Genomic DNA, 19,841 nt, shown 5'->3' on the forward strand with positions numbered 1-19,841 from the left:
TTTAATATATTAAACTCTTTTAAAACATATTAAACTATTTTAATACATATTTTAAACTATCTTAAGATAGATATTTCCAACAGCAGTGACTTTTAAAAGGAAGCGCACCTCTCCAAACGCTCCTCTTCCTATAACTTTCAGAGACTCAAAGTCATCCAAGCCAAGTCTGGTCCTCTTGAGCCGTAAGAACTCTGTTTCCTTGCGAGCATGTTGTGATCGGCGTAACTTTTTCTATTAAAAAAAGACAGTTTAAAGGGATGATTTTAAAATCAGATTGTTTCAAAGGAAGCCTATAATATTAAAAGATGAGACACATAAAAATGGGCATAAAGTATCTTAAATATTATAGACTAGTGCTATAACTTATTTATCAAAGTTGAATATTTATTAAGCATGGAAAGGATAAAACAATCTAAAGAAAACATTTTTTTATTTTTAACAACTGAGAAATCTTTATTTTTGAGATGGACTCTGTTAAATATTTCATCTTAACTAGTTCATCATATTTTTCATCTAGATGCTAACAATTCATAAATAAAAGTTAAACTTTAGGAAATGCTCATAGTATTCTGAATGATTTTTACTGTCAGAAACCTATTTGCTTCAATTCCCTAATTTCTAAGGTTGTTCTGTCACAACTACTGAGACTTATGACACCAAAATAACACAATGGCAGTGTTTCCATAGAGATTTACTGTGGTAGAATTTATTCTTGGACAAATTTTAATAAACTTCTTGAGACTTGGCGTGCAATTTCCTGAAAATATGAAATTGCAAAATAATAATAATAATAATAATTACATGAAGAAGTCATTAAAATATTCAAGTCAGGAATTTCATAATTCATTCTCCAAAGATGACAAAAAATAAGTACCATTAATCAGAAACATTATGAAATTCGTGAAGGTTACATTTGGAATAGGCATTTATTTCATTGTTCTAAACCTCAATTTTTCCCTCACCAAACAAAATTCTGTTTTTTGGCATCCTGTTAGTTCCTAGTAAGGTAACATAGAGTGGGAAAATAAACAAAATTTAAAAAATTAAACTCCTGTTCATCTTCAACTGAAGCCTATTCAAGCTTTCAGTGGTTGAGTTCTAAGGGCGAGACAAGTCAAAATGACCATAACTGCTCAGCAACATCGCTCCTAAATGCAGCTCTAGCTGTAACCACTGAACAGTACCTTCCTACTCCTGTGTAGAACTGTTTTCAAAAGGGTATGGTGAACTATGAATTAGCTATAGATATGTAAATATGTATCATCAATGCAATGGAATTCCGATACTTCTAACAAAGTTAATCTAAGAGGAAGAAAGCAAGAAATTATGCCTTCAATTTAAACATCTTTCAACCGCTAAATGAAGTTACACACTTAAGCACATCAATGGTGGAAACAAGATGACTATTTTTTGTTCAAAAATGCCTTTTGAATGATTAAAAAACCAACTGAATTACTAGTAAAACAAAAGAAAGCCCAGAAAAGAAGCCTGTTTTCCACTTTAAGACTATAATATAAAAAGACCACATGGTGGCACTCTAGTGTGTCTTTCAAAGCCGTGAAGAGTTTTGCTTTTCTAAATTACATAAATGAATCAATATAAGAGTTCTGAAAGACATTCTGGATTTCTGAATTTATGGGTTATAAAACAGAGTAAAGTTGGGTGTAGTTTCAGAAACTTGTCTAATCTGAATGGAAAAGATGCTCTCATTACATCATTTCATAAATTGTGCTCAAAATCAACAGAGAGAGAGAGGCAGCTAAAGAAAATAATTTTCACTAATATCTGACAAGTTGTGTAATGCAGCAAGTAAACAGTGTTTATGTAGTTTTGGGCACAGCTATTTAATGGCAAAAAGGGAGAATCAATAAGTGTATGGAACACATAATTCTACAAAAATGGGAAATCACCTGTAGCATTATTACATTACTCTAAAAATACCTATTCAGTGATATAGTCTTAAAATCAGTATTGCAGTCCAGAGGGAGCTGAAGAAAGTTAGCATTAAAAAAAATTGATGGAAAAAAGCACAGTGATATATCTGCTCATGACTTGTGTAGATTAAGTCACCTTGAAAAACAAATAACATTTTTGTGGTAATCCCATCCTTTCTGCTCCAAAGAGAACAAAAATCTGTGGATAGGCTTAACATTTCATGGCTCTCCTTTGCAGCTTAAACTTGTCTATTTTGGTTTTCCATTAGCGTAAATAATATCCCATGTTTGATAGGATTATCTTAAGTAAGATGAAACTAGAAATACATCATTTTCTTCCTTTCTCCATTCCCTTTTAAATGGCTGTTCCTCAAACTCTTGATGTGTAGGGTGCTCAGTTTTTGTATAAGACAGACAGCGTAGACAGAAGTTTTGAAATATGAAAGGGTTCAACTAGCAACTTCATCTCAGTATATATGCTCTACGTGGCTACATTACATGCTTTAGTTTTCACGAATTATCTCACAAATAATTTTCTATTATAGAATGAGTTAAGGATGAATACTAGTTTTCTTTTGAAAAACTAGATTTTTCTTTTTTGGTAAGGAAGATTGGCCCTGAGCTAACACCTGTGCCAATCTTCCTCTATTTTGTATGTGGAACGCCGCCACAGCGTGGCTTGACGAGCGGTGTGTAGGTCCGAGCCCGGGATCCGAACCTGAGAACCCCAGGCCACCAAAGCAGAGAGCTGGATCTTAACCACTATGCCCCAAAAACAAGATAATTTTTATAAAACAATTTTATTTTTAAAAAACCCACCCCACATAAAGATAGTTCTAACATATTTTATACTAAGGTTGAGAGAGTATGTACATTTTATAGAATTTGACATAATCTAGGACCTAGCATCAGGCCTAACAATAAGCATTTGTGGAATTAAAATATCTTTACAAAAAAACTTTAGAAATTTTATAAACAGTTATTATGGGCCACTAACTATTTTTAGGGGTAAATCATGTCACATTTTCTAAAAGTTGTTTAGAAGAATTAAACGAAATAGCTCTAAATGTAGTTAGTACTTCCTGGTGCAGATCAGAGGTCGCAAACGGGAAGCTACAAACTGTATTCAACCTACAGATGTATTTGATTTGGCCTGCAAGTTGTTTTTAAAACATTTGAATTACTTGCCAATATTTTAAAAAGCAGGTGATTTCACGTAAAGTCCAGATTTCTAGCATCTCATAAAAAACAGGAACTTGGCCACAGTGGGCCAAAGTGGCTGTCCCCTTTTGATGGGCAGCAGTTCTCTTAATTTGTCACAGTCTCCACCATTGATGCCAGTCACCAGGTAACGTGTGTAATCGGGCTGGTGCTCTTGTTTTCTTTCAGTAAAGTGACAAATGGTATGTCTTTATCAAAAGATAAACTGTGAGGATCAGATACTTTAGAAAAAGGAAAAGAAAGCATCCATTTCTTTGTGGAAGTGAAAACAAATATTCTTATGATTCGAATATGCAAACAAAATATGTTGGATCAAAAGAATATAACCTAAGATGTCATTATGAAACCAACCTGGCCAGCTTTTCTCATTTATGTTACCTGCTAGGCCCTTGGGCATCTGTTTTTGTAATCTCTTCTCTAGATTTCAAATTAAGATCTTATACTTAAGATTTCTATATCAATGTAATGATGTATAATGTATAGTAATACAATTATAATTATAATATTATTAATGATAAGGAAATTATTAATACTAATGAATAAAAATGAGGAAAGATGTGCTCCGTCTTATTTTTTTCTCTATAGATTGTAATACAGATCTAAATCATTACCTTTCTCACTTAAAATTTAAAGAACATAAATGAAATGTTTTAAAAATATTTATTGTAGTAATTTCATCTACATAATTTGAGTTTTCTAGATTGAGTCACCTGATTAACAAAGTAACCACCTTTGGTATGAATCATAAAATATTTTATTATTCGATTTATACATTGCAAATATAAAAATACAGATACAGTCCTAGGAAAGGTGCAGGGAAGATTAGACAATGGTTTGATTTCAAATCATCATTTGGAAGACTAGTCTTTAAATACAGAAATTCTTTTCTGATCATTGAAAGCTGTTAAACTAATTAATCGAGGTTGTGTCTCCCTATTGCCTAGAAAATAAAGTATCTATTTCTTTTTTTTTTAAATAGATACTCCTCTTTTGAAGAAGAAGAAGATTGGCCTGAGCTACCATCTGTTGCCTGTCTTTCTCTTTTTCTTTTTTTTGCCCCAAAGCCCCAGTACATAGTTGTGTATCCTAGTTGTAGGTCCTTCTAGCTCTTCTATGTGGGATGCCACCTCAGCATGGCTTGATGAGCGGTGAGTAGGTCAGTGCCAGGATCCGAACCAGCGAACCCTGGGTTGCGGAAGCAGAATGCATGAACTTAACCACTACACCACCAGGCTGGCCCCTGAAGTATATACTTCTTAATAAACTATTCTAAGCCTAGTTTTCCGTTATGTGCTGTCAATTTACCTTGCTATTTCCTTTACTGCATATATATATTCATTATTTTGTATATATCTCGTAACTCTAATGTAAATTCTACCTATTTTTTTTAAGATTTAAATCAATTGTTACCTCTTCCATGAAACCTTTTCTGATCCCCTTGAATTGGGGGGGAAAAAATCTCTGTATTTTCAAAGTTTGCCACATTCTATCATGTATACATATTTTTACACACACAGATGTAATCTCTCCTTCTCATCTATAAACTCCTTGAGGGAAAGATCCATTGTTCATTTATTCACCAAATATTTATTCTAGCCCTCTGCCAGCTCTGGAGATGTAATGCTGAATAAGACGTTATGGAGTTTCTACTCTGGGAAGAGGATTTTTACAGCTACCACAGGGACAGGAACAGTGTTATGGCAGAATGTAGGAGGAGTACCACAAGAGATTAGGGAAGATTTCCCATTGGAAGTGATGCCTAAAGTGAGACTCAAAGCTTCTTGAAGAAAAATGGGAGTTTGACAGAAGGAAGGAAGTTCCAAGCAGCAGAAACACATGTGAAAAGGTCCATAGGCAAGAGCCTGGAAATCAAAGTAATTCAATATTGTTGGTCAGCATGGGGGTAGGGTGACAGAGATGAGGCAGAGAGAGAGATAGGCAGAGGCCAGATTGTAAACGGTCTTGTACACCAGTGTTAAAAAGTTTGCCTTATCCCGAGTACTTGGGAGCCAACGAAGGGTATTAAGCAAAAGAGTGACATGATCAAATCTGTTTTTAGACAGATAACTCTGGTTTCAGTGTGCAGAAAAACTGGAGGTGGGAGTGGCGCCCAGACTGGAGGAAGAGAGGCCAGTCGGGGGCAGTTTTTCTTCAAGTGAAATATACGGTGGTTTAAGCTAGGACAGTGGCACTGGATGAGAGACGTGGATGGTTTTAAGAAATATTTAGGAAGAAATTTGAGATTTGGCAATTGATTCATTCTTCTTGGAGCCTTCTTTTCTTGTTCCACATACCTAGAATACTGTAGATACTGTTTACTAAATCTATGTTCTTGGAATTAAAAAAAAGGCCTGCCTCCTTTTAAAGATATCTATCATAGCAATAAGAAGCCCACATTCAAATAATGAAATCCACATTATCTATGTTATAAAATCATCTGATATCAATAAATGCAAAAGTCCTGGGGTTGCTTTTGTGCAGTAATTAGTTTTCCCCCAACTTTATTGAAATATAATTGACATATAACATTGTATAAGTTTAAAGTATACAATGTGATGATTTGATAAACATATATATTATGAAATGATTACCACAATAAGGTTAGTTAACATATCCATCACCTCACATAAATATTATTTATTTTTTTTGTAGTGAGAACATTAAAGATCCACTCTGTGAGCAACTTTCAAGTACATAACATAGTACTGTTAACCACAGTCACAGTAATTACAGCTAACATTACCTCTTCATCTGCTAATCCTTCTTCTTCCATGGCCACTTCTAATTTCTTCTGCCTTTTTAAAAGAAAAAATAATTTAAATTTTAAATACATTCCTAACTATTCCCATTTAAGAAACGTACATTTATTTTTTCAAGTTTACCGCTTCAGTTTGCTATGCTAAAAAAAACTTTCAAGTTGAATCAAAATAATCACTAAGAATAGTTTTCTTTCTCAAAATAGATACCCAACCCAGATTTAGCTTTCTCATACCGGCCAAATGAAAAATTTACTTCTAAAGCTGCCTAAATGAATTGTTAGCAAAGGTGACTAATGTTCTAATAAGGAAAACTCTGTTATCTAATGTTCAAACCACCTAAATCACTAAAATTTATCAATGTTTACATTAGAAGTATACAAAGGTAACTATACTGACTAAAATTATAAATTTTAAGGTGGATATCCCTGTCTGAATTCTGACTCTAACACTTGCTAGCTAAAAGAGATTGTCTAAGTCCTTCACTTAACGTTTAAGCTTGATTTCCTAACTAATCAAGAAGAGATGTTCAACATAATTGAGTGTATTTTATTCTAATTCGTTGAAAACTGCAAAGTCATAAAAGTATATAAAAAATAACCTATTAATTACCAGAACACTTACTTTTCTAGATATAGCCAAGTTCAGTTATTCATTATTTTAAAATGGCACCCTTGAAGTTAGTTAAGCTAAGCACTGCGGGGCTGGGGAGCAAGGTGGGAGAGGTGGGATGGATGAAGTAACTAGAGAGACGGTTGTGATTCGAATTTTGCAACTCATTTCCAAGTCAATATTAAGTGTTTTATTTCTATTGTATTGGTTTTTTTCTAAAGCTAAACCTGACAGAGCTCTTCCTAATTAGTTTTGGAGTATGTTAGAATGAGACTAACTTTCTAGGATTTATCCACATGCATTTGAGGACTGAAACCGTCATACACATTTTTTGGTATTTGTTATTTATCACAATGTCTAAAGGTTAAGCTCTTTCCTAACCAATCACTTCTTTTTCTTTCTTACGGAAAATTCATAACAAAAATATCTAAAGCCTGTTCATACATCAGCACCCCAGGGGAGAAGACGAGGCCTCCACCCACTTCCTCAGCATTTGTGGGCACCTTGGTGCTTATCTCACTGATTTTTCTCTCTTGTTTTCACATTATTCCCCTAAGCCCAACCCTTAAACGGAATAAGCTCCTAACACCGGATTCTGTGCCTGCCATCATGCACCTCTGGGCACTGCAGAGGGGCCTGCTGAATGATTTTGAGTTTTCTCCTCTGCAGAAAGAATCCAACGAGTAAGAGGACCATTAATCTGGGAGGGACTATCAATATACAAGCACCTTTATTCTGTCAAATCTCTACTGCCTCCTTTCCTCAATCCTTGCCAAGACTAACACTTCATGAAATCATCCCTCATTCTGGGGAGAGAGGCAGTAACTTTCAGCCGTTTCCACCAAATCTAAACGGGAAGACCTATGACTTCTCTGGTACCTTTTTAAAAAAGTTTCCCTCCTAAAATACTCTGACATTTGTTCTGATGGGTACTTTATTTGGCTTATGTATTTATTCAACTAGTTAAGCCTTAAAAATTCATCACATTTTCTTAAAGTGTAAGCCTTTAGAAAATATGATATTTAATATGACTTTCATGGCACCACCAAGCTCAGATTGCTTTTTTTTTTTATATAACAACAGACATTTTTATTCTTACTTCCCTTTGTTTGGAAATAGCGGGCAAAACTGTATCACTTTAAGGTTTCAGCAAGAAAAGACAACGAACCTTTCTAATTCTGATGAATAACTTAAGTGCCTGCCTGCTGAAAAAATACAGGTCTTTCTGTCCTTGGTTCTCTTCTATTTTGTTCACTCTCCCTTGATGATCCGATCCTGTCCAGAGACTTCCACTACAGTACAATTAGTGAAACTACTTATATATTTGGATTTATTCCTAACTTATTTTGTGCTTTCTATTTGTGCCTACTTTTTAGTATTTCTGTTTTTCTTTTTTTCTTACCTTCTTTTGAACTGATTTTTTTACTTTTCACTAGTTTGGGAGTTCCAAACTCTGTTTTTATTTCTTTTAGTGGCCACCTTAGAAATGATAACATGGACACTTAATCTGTCAAAGTCTGAAATTAATCTTTACCCCTCCCTAAGGATAGAGATACAAAGATCTCTAAGAATACTTTGATTCCCTTTACTTCTCTCCTCACTGATAGTCTACTGTTGGAAAATATTTTAATTCTATTTTTTAAAATGCATAAGACACTATCATTTTTATTATTGTTCTTATACAATTTTTATTGAGATTTATCCACATATTTACATTTAGATCTTCTCTTTGTGATCACTCTCCTTCTGTTTAAATTGAATCTTCTGGAATTTCTGCTGATGGCGAACTCTTAGTTTTAGCTTGCCTCTGCTCCATTCTTTCTCCTCTCTTCCTTTAGGAACTTTTTTTTTTTTTTTTTTTAGCAACCACTTTATTTTTATTTTTATTTAGGAACTTTGATTAAAGATATGTTAGCTTTTCTCACTATGCTCCATGTTTCTTAACTCTCTTCCCTATTTTCATACTCTGTCTTTCTAGGTTGACTTCTGAATAACTGTTTAAGTTTTATTTTCTAGTTCTAATTCTCTCCTCAGCTATGTCTAATCTGCAGTTAGACTCATCCAAAATTAAGTTCAAAACCTGATTCTTCTTCTCGAGTCCTATTTCACTAAGTTGCACCACTCTCTGTTTGCCCAGGCATGAAATTTCAGAGCTAGTATTGACTTATTTCTCTCATATTTCATATGTGGCTAGTCACCACGTTTTGTCAATTTTTCTCAGTCGTCAGTTCTTCTCCATTGTTGTTGTCACAATCCTAATTCAAGCCTCCTTTCCATTTGCCTGGACTACATCACTAGCCTTTCCTGTTTCGAATCCCTCCTCCCACAATCCATTCTATACATCACAACTCAAGTACTCCTCTGGAGAGACACCTGTGATCATTTAATTCTTCTGTTCAAAAGTCTTCAAAGCTTCCTACTACCATGAGAACAGCTACACTAACAATGCCTCCAAGGCTCCCAGGAAATGGTGAAATTCAGCTTGAGCAAAATTGGACACTGCCTGACCTAGCACTGAAGGTGAGTTCTTTTGTCTCTATATCCCTCCTCCTGTTCGCTGACCTCTTTCTTCTCCCTTTGATGTATGTATAAACAGTACTCTTCCTTTGGAGCCCCGTTTCGATGCCACCACCATTTATGAAGCCCTCCCAGTTGCCTTATCAAAAGCAACTTCTCCCTTCTTTGCCCTTCTCTTAGCGATACTTTTTACTCTTTCATGTAATATTTATGTCCATTATCTTCCTTACTGTAAGTTTCCTGAAGGCAAAATAACGTGGAATTCATGTTTTTATTCTTCCATTCCCACTTATATATACACAATACTATAAAGGCTTTTGGATTAAAGTCAGTTATTCACAAAGCATCCCTCTAAAAGATAAAGATATAATTTCATGGTTGGAAACATTTTGTTTAAAACATCAAATGACATGTGATATAAGTATATGGGTGCACAGGACAAGAAACTATTCTGAAAAAATAAAACAAGTAACTAGGTATACTTTCAGTATAGGAAACTTAAAAACAGCATACAGGAATTCACAATATTTATACCATTAATGGACAACATGTTTACACCCTACTTGCAGCATAACAGCTTATTTAACTCAACAGAAAAATTTGGCTAGCCTTTACTATACCTGGTTTCTCTCTCTTCATGCTGTAAAATTAGGTTGCTGTAAAAGTTCTCCAACGTGAGCTTGGCCACAGTCACTCTTTCCCGGGTATGGTTGCTCATAGGAAAGGTGGTTGTAGTCCCTGCCGTCATTGCCATAGTAACAGAAACTGAAACAACATATAAACACAAATTATTCAGTAGAAGAAAACTTTCTATCCCTTATAACAAACTCTGGAAATGGCTTAATTTTTACTAAACAAAATTCTACCCTAACAGTTAAGACATCCAAGTCTTTCACATTATAAATAATACACTGCTAGTAAAGAAAGAGAAGGATGCACTATTCCCAAAGCAATAGAAATTAACTTTGTGCTGGCAAAACCAGGGGTGAGTAACAGGGAAGCAGCAGCAGTGGCAGGCCACACACAATATGGATACATTTAGATACAAAAGGTCGTATTCAACAAGCATTCAAAACAAGAAAGGGTTAATCTATTTTGTTGTTTTTTGATTACTAAATAAAATCCATAAGATTTTGCTAATATTTATGTCCCCAATAAATGTAAGTCTCCTAAGAGTTACTGTAGTTTAGTTAAATAGGAAGAAGTAGCTTCTGCCATATAAATTCTATGAAACAAAAGTGTTGCTTCAAATATGCACATAAACATCAGTCTAAGGCAATTCTTTTTTTGCATTTACTTTCTTTTATTAACGGTTATGTTTCTGGGATTCATCTAAGTTGTTTTTGCAGATGTAGTTTGTTAATTTTCATTGGTGAATAGTATCCCATTATATGAATATAACACAATTTATTCATTTCACTGGTGATGGACCTCTGGCTTGTTTTCAGTCCTTTTAAGAAATTATGCTGCTGCTATGACATTCTTTTTTATTTATTTATTTATTTATTTTTTATTTATTTATTTTTTTTTGTGAGGAAGATCAGTCCTGAACTAACATCCATGCCAATCCTCCTCTTTTTGCTGAGGAAGACTGGCCCTGGGCTAACATCCGTGCCCATCTTCCTCTACTTTATATGCGACGCCGCCACAGCATGGCCTGACAAGCGATGTGTCGGTGCACACCCACGATCCGAACCCGGGCCACCAGCAGCGGAGCGCACACACTTAACCGCTACACCATGGGGCCGGCCCTATGACATTCTAATATGTGCTTTGGAGGACATGTGCACACATTTCAGTTGGGTATAGATCTTGCAGTAAAGTTGCTAAGTCACAGGGATGCATATGTTCAATTTTAGTAGATACTGCCAAACAGTTTTCCATAGTGGCTGTACCAATTTGAACTACTGCTAGCAGCATAGGAGAATTCCTGTTGTTCTATATCCTGGCAAAACTTCTTATCATCATTCCTTTTATTTGTTTATTTATTTTTTTATTGCAGTAACATTGGTTTATAACACTGTATAAATTTCAGGTGTACATCATTATACTTCTATTTCTGCATAGAGTACATCATGTTCACCACCCAAATACTAATTACAATCCATCACCACACACATGGGTAAGGCAATTCTTATATGTTTTATGGGAAAACTACTTTTATTTTTTATTTTTTTGGTGAGGAAGAGTGGCCCTGAGCTAACGTCTGTGCCTATCTTCTTCCTCTATCTTGTATGTGGGATGCTGCCACAGCACGGCTTGATGAGTGGTGTAGGTCCACACTGGGATCCAAACCCATGAACCAGGGCCGCTGAAGTGGAGTGCACAAACTTAACTACTACGCCACCAGGCAGGCCTGGGGAAAACTACTTTTAGAAACAAGCCCTTTGGATGAGTCCCTGGCTGTCCCATTTCATTCTGATTCTATGTCATTTCAGATAGTGCTATAACAAGGTCTAGTATACTTCTGCAGACTATGAGGTTCATTTCATCTTCAAATGACACTCAAATGACTAGAGGAACCAGGCAGAAAACACAAATATATGAATCAAGCCCGGTGACAACAGGGAAGCTTTGTGGCCTTAACTGGACAGTGTGTGTCTACTTAAAGCCATTCAAGTGCCAACTTTCAAAAACCACTGGGCCAGCCAAATGAAGTACTGGTTTGAAGAAGATAATGTGGACAATTAGATAAGATAAAGAATGTGGCAAAATGGCTGCTTCATAAGTGGACAGACTGAACTCTGGTGTCTGCTATAGGTGGGCACTGGCCCTAAGAGACTTAGCTACCACAGTCTTCATCTGGACCAAAACAGCTAGAATGGTACCATATATTAAACATGTTTTTGCTTATCTGGATGGGGATCATAACACACCATTCTAGAGAAGATCCAGATTGTCCTTTAAGGCCCAGTTTAGCTAAATCTTACTGTGATGACTTCTCTGACACTCCCTACCAGAAGAGACATGACATTTGGCATTCTTTCATGCGTGTTCTCTAGCATTTGTACCAACATATCTCACGTACTGGTGCTTCTCACTCCATTTGTCTATCCCTCTGGCCAACAACTTTTCCTGATTCATTTTTGAGTACTCACCACAACAGCACAGTATCTGACACACAGTAGGCAGTAATGAACAAATGAGTCAACCTGTCAAATGTGGGATGGGGGAAGGGCTGAAAGAAGTATCAAAAAAGTACAGTACTCCATAAAGGTTGGCTAATAAGCAAGTACGGAAAAAGAAATTACCGAACCTAGGAGTCAGAAATTTAGAGATCTAATCCAGGCCCTGCTGCTAATTGATCATAGGGTCTTATTCAAATCACCAGAACACTCTGAACTTAAGTCATTTTCCCCCCAAAGATTACAATATTTGCTCTGCCTAGTTCACAGGCAGTCTAAGGCTATTTGAGATAATACACAGCAGAGCCACAATGGCTTATACAAACATAAGACATCATTTTAGGCACCTAGTTTAATTTTTTAAATGTGCTAAATGCTCTAATGAGTCTCATTTTTTAAAAACAATTAATAATAAAAATAATTGAAACTCAAGAATTATCACAGCCAAATGATTTTTAAGCACTGAGCTGTTCCTCCTAGAATGCTATCTAAGGCAATGCTACCAAACCATTTTTTGAAATCTTAGAATTACTGGTTTATGTTCGATGTTTCAGGATCAGATGCAAAAAAGTCAGAGAAGGAAAAGTAGAACAGGGATGGTATACAGCAGACATCCCAAATCATGTTTGTTAATTGGGATTTGGGGATGGGCAGGTGGGGTGAGCTGGGTAGGATGGACTAGAAGTTAAGCAATTCAAATAGATTTAGGAAATCCAGATTATACTAAGTTAAACAAGTTTCTTATTGCAAGACTCCCCAGAATCTTTAATATGCTAATCTGCATCCTAAATCCTCAAAAGGGGGATAGGTATACAATTGCAGTAGTATTCCAGGGAGCCTCCTTTAGGCATATAAAATTTAAGCTCATAGATAATTCTCTTCAAACACTAGTAAAAAAGTGCCTGTTACTTCTTTTCAACAAACATGGGGCGGGGGGCGGGGGGGGATCAGAAGCTCCAACAAAGAGCAATACTAGGGATTTCAGAGTGCTTTCTGATTTGTCCAGAAGATCTGTAGCTGATAAAGAACTTTCAAATTGGTTGGCCAGTTCCTAAAAGGAAAAAAAGCCTGCCCTGGTGATCTGGTGGTTGAGATTCAACACTCTCACCGCTGCTGCCTAGGTTCGTTTCCCAGTCAGGGACCCACACCACCTGTCTGTTGGTTGTCATTCTGTGGCTGTGTGTGGCTGTGATGCTGAAAGCTATGCCACTGGTATTTCAAATACCAGCCGGGTCACCCATGGTGGACAGGTTTCAGCAGAGCTTCCAGACTAAGACAGACTAGGAAGAAGGACCCGGCCACCCACTTCCAAACTGAAAGGATTCATGAAAATCCTATGAATAGCAGTGGAGCATTGTCTGATACAGCACCAGAAGGTGAGAAGGTGAGAGGATGGCACAAAAAGACCGGGCAGGGCTCAGCTTTGCTGTACACAGGATCACTAGGAATTGGAATCAACTGGATGGCACTAACAAAAAAAGAGGAAAAAAGGTCAAGATCCAACTATAGTTGTCTAAGGTCTATATTTTCCCTTCAAAAATTGAATGGTGAAAAAACAAACAAAACCTTTTATAATGCCTCTTGAAAAAAGCACAAAGAACGAACACATAAGTAATGCTTGTAGAAGCCAGAAGAAAAGACGTATGATGAACTCAGGGTGTGGCCTTGGAAGGCAGCTGATTGGCTGCCAAGAGGGCTCGTAGAACAGGCTGCTCTGCTCAGTCTGCCAAGGTGCAAGGTCTGGCCTTCAGCTGCCAGTGTCCCACGGCAATCAAATTCTGGAAGCTTCTTTATCCTAATAAAGTTCACAAGAGACTGATATATAAGACATAATGGCAATTTATTGATTTACACAATAAGAAATCGAGTAACAAGGAACAGATACCTGCATCTTCTAGCAAATGCATTCTGTCCTTGTAGGCAAGCTACATGTAAAGCCTTAATTAGGATCAGAAGATTGCTTGGCGAGCATGGCATCAAAACAAACAGAACTGTTACTCAATTTAAAGGTTTAATGGCATCAGGATAAGGTGGAATCTTAAAAAAAAAAAAAAAAAAAAAAAAGACTGGTCACTATCTTGCCCAGGGCACCTTTGCCCACTTTAAAGTGGTTGGAGATGGCCAATATTAAGCTCTGCTGCTGACTGGGCTTTCCCAAAATGAAGCAAAATTGGGGGGCTAGAGGTGGGCAGAAATATTACTGAGCAAAACTTTGGGGGAAATTTTGGTGAAACATAAAAAAAATGTTAGGGAATTCAAAACAACTCCAAACAACAGAAATTGTCTGCATTAACAGTACAGAAATAAATATGAAGTTGTTTTAGATAAAAATTTATGAACCTGAGGTCTTTACAAAAGAGGGGTAAAAAGAAGATTAGGTTTCTCTCATCGTAAGAAGATGTAATGAGTTTAACTCCCAAATCCAGAAGTGGATATCAAGTAATGAAAAACAATCTCCAGACACTATATCATTTAATCATGATTACTATGTTCTTCTCATTCTAGTTATACATAATGCAAGTATGTGTGCCTTATTTAAAAAACCAAATCAGAGCAAAACCTACATCTATTCATCTTTGTAATGAAAGTATCATGGCACCTGGCAAAGTGCTGAGCACACAGTAGGCATTCTGTAAATGATGGTGAGTAACTCAACTCAAATGTAATGGATTTTAAATTACATATATTTCATATATAATGCTTTCCTTTGGATTAAAAACTACAGAATGATTTAGTGTTATGTCAACCTTCAGAAACAAATCCTGCTTCAGACTCAAGATACAATTGCAGAAAAGGCCAAAAATCCCACCCTTACTCTTGATTAAATAATATCTTTTAGAGATTAGCTTCAAAAACAAGAAAAAATTATTTCCCTCTAACCAGATACAAATAGGCTTTAAAAATTTCAAATTAAACAAAACTAAGAACAGAAGTGACCAAATTATTACAAAGAATGATCTAGATGACTGGACTAGCACTTACCATATTGCAAATTTATTCCTCTAATGGATTTAACACTGTTCTTTGTCTTTAATTATTAAAGCCCTTTCTTTAGCCAGAAAAAGAACAGGATACAATTTGCAAGTCTAGAATTCCTGGACTGATAAAAAAAAACACTAGGTGCCCTTGAATTTCCTGTTCACATGTTTTCTCCAGACTCCCCTATTCATTAATGGAGACACTACCAATAGTTAAGTCCAACATTCTTTCGTTCATCAAGCCTGGGGAAAGGAGATAACGGATCTGGCACTCAGGCCATCTATAAATAGATGTGGCGTCTCCAACCATTTACCATCAAACTTCAAGAGTAGGAAAACAGAACTGCTTTACCTGACTGGTAAAACACACTGTTTAACTGGTGATTTCACCTTAGTTTTCACATACTACATTTCAGAGGAAAGCATACCCTTAATGCTAGTGTATTGCCTTGGAGTATAAAAATTTTCCTAAATTCATCATTACAGTCGTATGTCGTTTGATGACGGGGATAGGTTCTGAGAAATGCGTCATTAGGCAATTTTGTCAGTGTACGAACATCAGAGTGTACTGAAAGGAAACAAAATTTGCCACCCCAAAATGTGTCTCCTTAACATGAGGATTATTTTAGGCTGATGATATTTAAGAAAGAAAAGCCTCAGAAAGTTTTTCTTGTTACCTACCCCTTACCTGCCTAAAAGAATTCAGATTAAAAAAACTTGTCTCAGGAAGCAAGCTATCACCTTATCATAACATGAACTAGGTGGTACACAGGGAGGAACCTAGAAAAGCCTGTTTGTTGGGCTCCCCTCTCTATGTTCTTCTGTTTCTGTGTGGCAAAACACTTGTTTTCCAAACATTTGCTCCTTTTCAGTTACCTGTGAATTGCGTTCTTTCACTTTGAAGTCTCTGACTCTCCCCACCCCTCAACATCTTGTTTTGTCTTTAGCTGAGGGTGGTATTTAAGGAGAGGGCTTCAGCTATTTTGGTGAGTTACTCAGTTTTCCTGGGTTTCTCCCACATATACATGTTATTAAACTTTTGTTTGTTTTTCTCCTATTAATCTGTCTCATGTAAATTTAATTCTTAGACCAGCCAGAAGAACCTAGTAGGGTAGAGGAAAGTTTCTTTCTCCCCTATAGTACTTACACAAACCTAGATGGTATAGCCTACTACACACCTAGACTGTATGGTACTAACCTTATGGAACCATCACCACATATGTGGTCCATCATTGACCAAAACATTGTTATGCGGTGCATGACTGTAGTTGCAACTATAATGCCCTAGACTACAACAGGTCCTCAGGTTGGATACTGTATATGCTGAGTCCCTAATGACAGAGCAGCCACAGCTTCTTTCCTCTCTAAGGTACAATTTGAAGAGCAAGAAATTCAAAGTCAGATGAATCCTTTGGATAGATACCCAGAAGTGGAACTGCTGGAAAATATGGTAGTTTTATTTTTAATTTTTTGAGGAACCTCCATACTGTTTTCCATAGTGGCTGTACCAATTTATAGTCCCACCAACAGCATACAATAGTTCCCATTTCTCCACATCCTCACCAACACTTGTTACTTTTTGTCTTTTTGATAATACCCATTCTAACAGGTGTGAAGTGATGTCTCACTGTAGCTTTGATTTGCATTTCCCTGGTGATTAGTGATGTTGAGCACCCTTTCATGTACCTGTTGATCATTTCAATATGTTCTTTGGAAAAATGTTTATTAAGATACTCTGCCCATTTTTTTAATCAGATTATTTGTTTTTTTGCTATTGAGTTGTATGAGTTCCTTGCATATTTTGAATATTAATCCCTGGTCTTGGGCTTTTCTTTGTTGGGGAGATTTTTGATTACTGATTCAATTTCCTTACTCATCATTGGTCTGTTCAGATTTTTTATTTCTTCAGGATTTGGTCTTAGAAGGTTGTATATTTTTAGGAATTTATCCATTTCTTCTAGGTTGTCCAATTTGTTGGCATATAATTGTTCATGGTAGTCTCTTATGATCCTTTGTATCTGTGTGGTATCAGTTGTATTAGCTCCTCTTTCATTTATAATTTTATTTACTTGGGTCCTCTTTTTTTCTTGGTTAGTCTAGCTAAAGGTTTCTCAATTTTGTTTATCTTTTCAAAGAGCCAACTCTTAGTTTTGTTAATCTTTTCTATTGTTTTCCTATTCTCTATTTCATTTATTTCTGCTCTGATCTTTATTATTTCCTTTCCTCCTGCTAACTTTGGGCTTAGTTTGTTCTTTTTCTAGTTCCTTGAGGTGTAAAGTTAGATTGTTTATTTGAGATCTTTCTTTTTTCTTAATGTATGCATATATCACTATAAACTTCGCTTTTAGAACTACCTTTGCTGCATCCCATAAGTTTTGGTATGTTGTGTTTCCATTTTCATTGTTTTATATTTTATTAAATTTTTCTTTTGATTTCTTCTTTGATCCACTGGTTGTTCAGGAGTGTGTTAATTTTCATGTATTTGTGAATTTTCCAGCTTTCCTCCTGTTACTGATTTCTAGTTTCATACCACTGTGGTCAGAAAAGATACCTGATGTAATTCCTATCTTCTTGAATTTGTTGAGACTTGTCTTATGGCCTAACACGTGATCTCTAGAGAAATCATGTGCACTTGAGAAGAATGTGTATTCTGCTGCTGTTGGATGGAATGTTCTGTTTTTGTCTGTTAAGACTATTTGGTCTACAGTGTTATTCAAATCTGCTTATTGATTCTCTGTCTGAATGATCTATCCATTATTGAGAGGGAGTATTAAAGTCCCCAACTATTATTGTATGGCTGTTTATTTCCCCTTTTAGTTCTGTTAGTATTTGATTTATTAGGTGCTTTGATGTCGGGTGCATAATTATTTACAATTGTTATTTCTTCTTGATGGACTGACCCCTTTATCATTATATGACCTTCTTTGTCTTTTTTGACTATTTTTAGCTTAAAGTCTATTTGTCTGATATAAGTATAGCCACCCCTGCTTTCTTTTGGTTACCATTTGCTTGAAATAACTTTTTCCATCCCTTCACTCTCAATCTATGTGCGTCCTTAAAGCTAAAGTGAGTCTCTTATAGGCAGCACATCACTGGATCTTGTTTTTCTATCCATTCACTCATTCTATGTCTTTTGATTGAAGAATTTAACCCATTTACATTTAAGGTAATTAATGATAAGTAAGTTCTTAATATTGTTAATAAATTAACAAATTAACTTATTACATTAATAAATTAACAATCTATTAATTGTTTTCTGACTGTTTGGCAGATCCTTTATTTCTTGCTTCCTCTCTTGCTGTCTTGTTTTGTGAATGATGACTTTTTGTAGCAGTGTGCTTTGACTCCATTATCATAATCTTTTGTGTGTCTGGTTTTTCTTTGTGGCTTCCATGAGGCTTACATAAAATGTCTTATAACATCCTATTTTAACTTTAATAGCATATAGAAACTTTGCACTTTTAATTCTCCCCCCTCACATTTTAGGTTATTGATGTTACAATTTACATCTTTTTTATATTGGGTATCCGATAACAAATTATTGTAGTTATGGTTACTCTTAATACAGTTTTTTAACTTTTAAACTAGAGTTGTGAATTACATACCACCATTACAACATTAAAGAATGTGACTTGGACTATATATTTATCATTACCAGTGAGTTTTACACATTCATGTTTTTACAATGCTAATTGGCATCCTTTTATTTCTGCTTCAAGAATACCCTTTAGGATTTCTTGTAAATTAGGTCTAGGGGGATGAATTCCCTCAGCTTTTGTTTGTTTTGGAAAGTCTTTGTCTCTCCTTCATTTGTGAAGGATAGCTTTACCAGGTATAGTATTCTTGGCTGACAGTTTTTTCTTTCAATATTATGAATATACCATCCCACTCTTTCCTAGACTGCAACGTTTCCATTGAGAAATCTGCTTAGAGTCTTATGAGGGTGCCCTTGTATGTGACAAGTTGCCTTTCTCTTGCTGCTTTCAAAATTCTCTCTTTTTCTTTGACTTTTGACAATGTAATTATAATGCATCTTGATATAGCCCTTTTCAGATTCAACCTATTTGGGGTCCATTGCACCTCTTGAATCTGCATGTCCATTTCCTCCTCAAATATGGGGAGTCTTCAGCCATTATTGCTTTAAATAGACTTTCTCTTCTCCTTCTGGGATTCCCATAATGTGCATTTGTATTTCTTGATCATGTCCCATAAGCCTGTAGGCTTTTTTCACTCTTCATCCTTACTTCTGTTTGCTGCTCTGACTGGATAATTTCAAATGACCTACCTTCCAGTTCACTGATTCTTTTTTCTGCCTGGTCAAGTCTGTTGTTGAAGCTCTCAACTGAGGCCTTCAGTTCAGTCACTGTTTTATTCAGCTCTAAGATTTCTATTTGTTTTTCTTTTTGATAGTTTCTATCAAAAAACTTCATTGAACTTTTCATTTTGTTATGCACTGTTTTCCTAATTTCATTCAGTTATCTGTGTTTGTTCTTATAATTCAGTGAACTCCTTTAAGAGAATTATTCTGAATTCTGTGTCAGTTCATAGATCTCCATTTCTTTAGGGCCAGTTATTAGAGTTTTATTAGTTTCCTTTGGTGGTGTAATGTTTACGTGATTCTTTGTGTTCCTTGATTCTTTGTGTTGCTATCTGCACATTTAGGTAAGTGGTCTCCTCCTCCAGACTTTACTGGTTTCC

General features: G+C 35.8%; 1 protein-coding gene across 4 annotated transcripts in view; it reads right to left on the reverse strand.

Moving 5' to 3' along the window:
• STK38L (serine/threonine kinase 38 like) overlaps positions 1-19,841 on the reverse strand; it is a 78,682-nt gene that overhangs the window by 19,258 nt on the left and 39,583 nt on the right. For all 4 annotated transcript variants that reach the window (XM_004435474.3, XM_004435473.3, XM_087442649.1 and 1 more), the window contains 3 exons: positions 9,661-9,805; positions 5,899-5,950; positions 109-231 (listed from right to left, as the gene is read on the reverse strand). In XM_004435474.3, coding sequence (XP_004435531.1) covers positions 109-231; positions 5,899-5,950; positions 9,661-9,794 — 309 coding nt within the window. In that variant the 5' untranslated portion in view covers positions 9,795-9,805. The remainder of the gene's footprint in view (positions 1-108; positions 232-5,898; positions 5,951-9,660; positions 9,806-19,841) is intronic.

Source organism: Ceratotherium simum, chromosome 17 (assembly GCF_057802395.1).
Source record: "Ceratotherium simum simum isolate JZ-2026a chromosome 17, ASM5780239v1, whole genome shotgun sequence".
In the NCBI taxonomy this organism is placed as follows: Eukaryota; Metazoa; Chordata; class Mammalia; order Perissodactyla; family Rhinocerotidae; genus Ceratotherium; species Ceratotherium simum.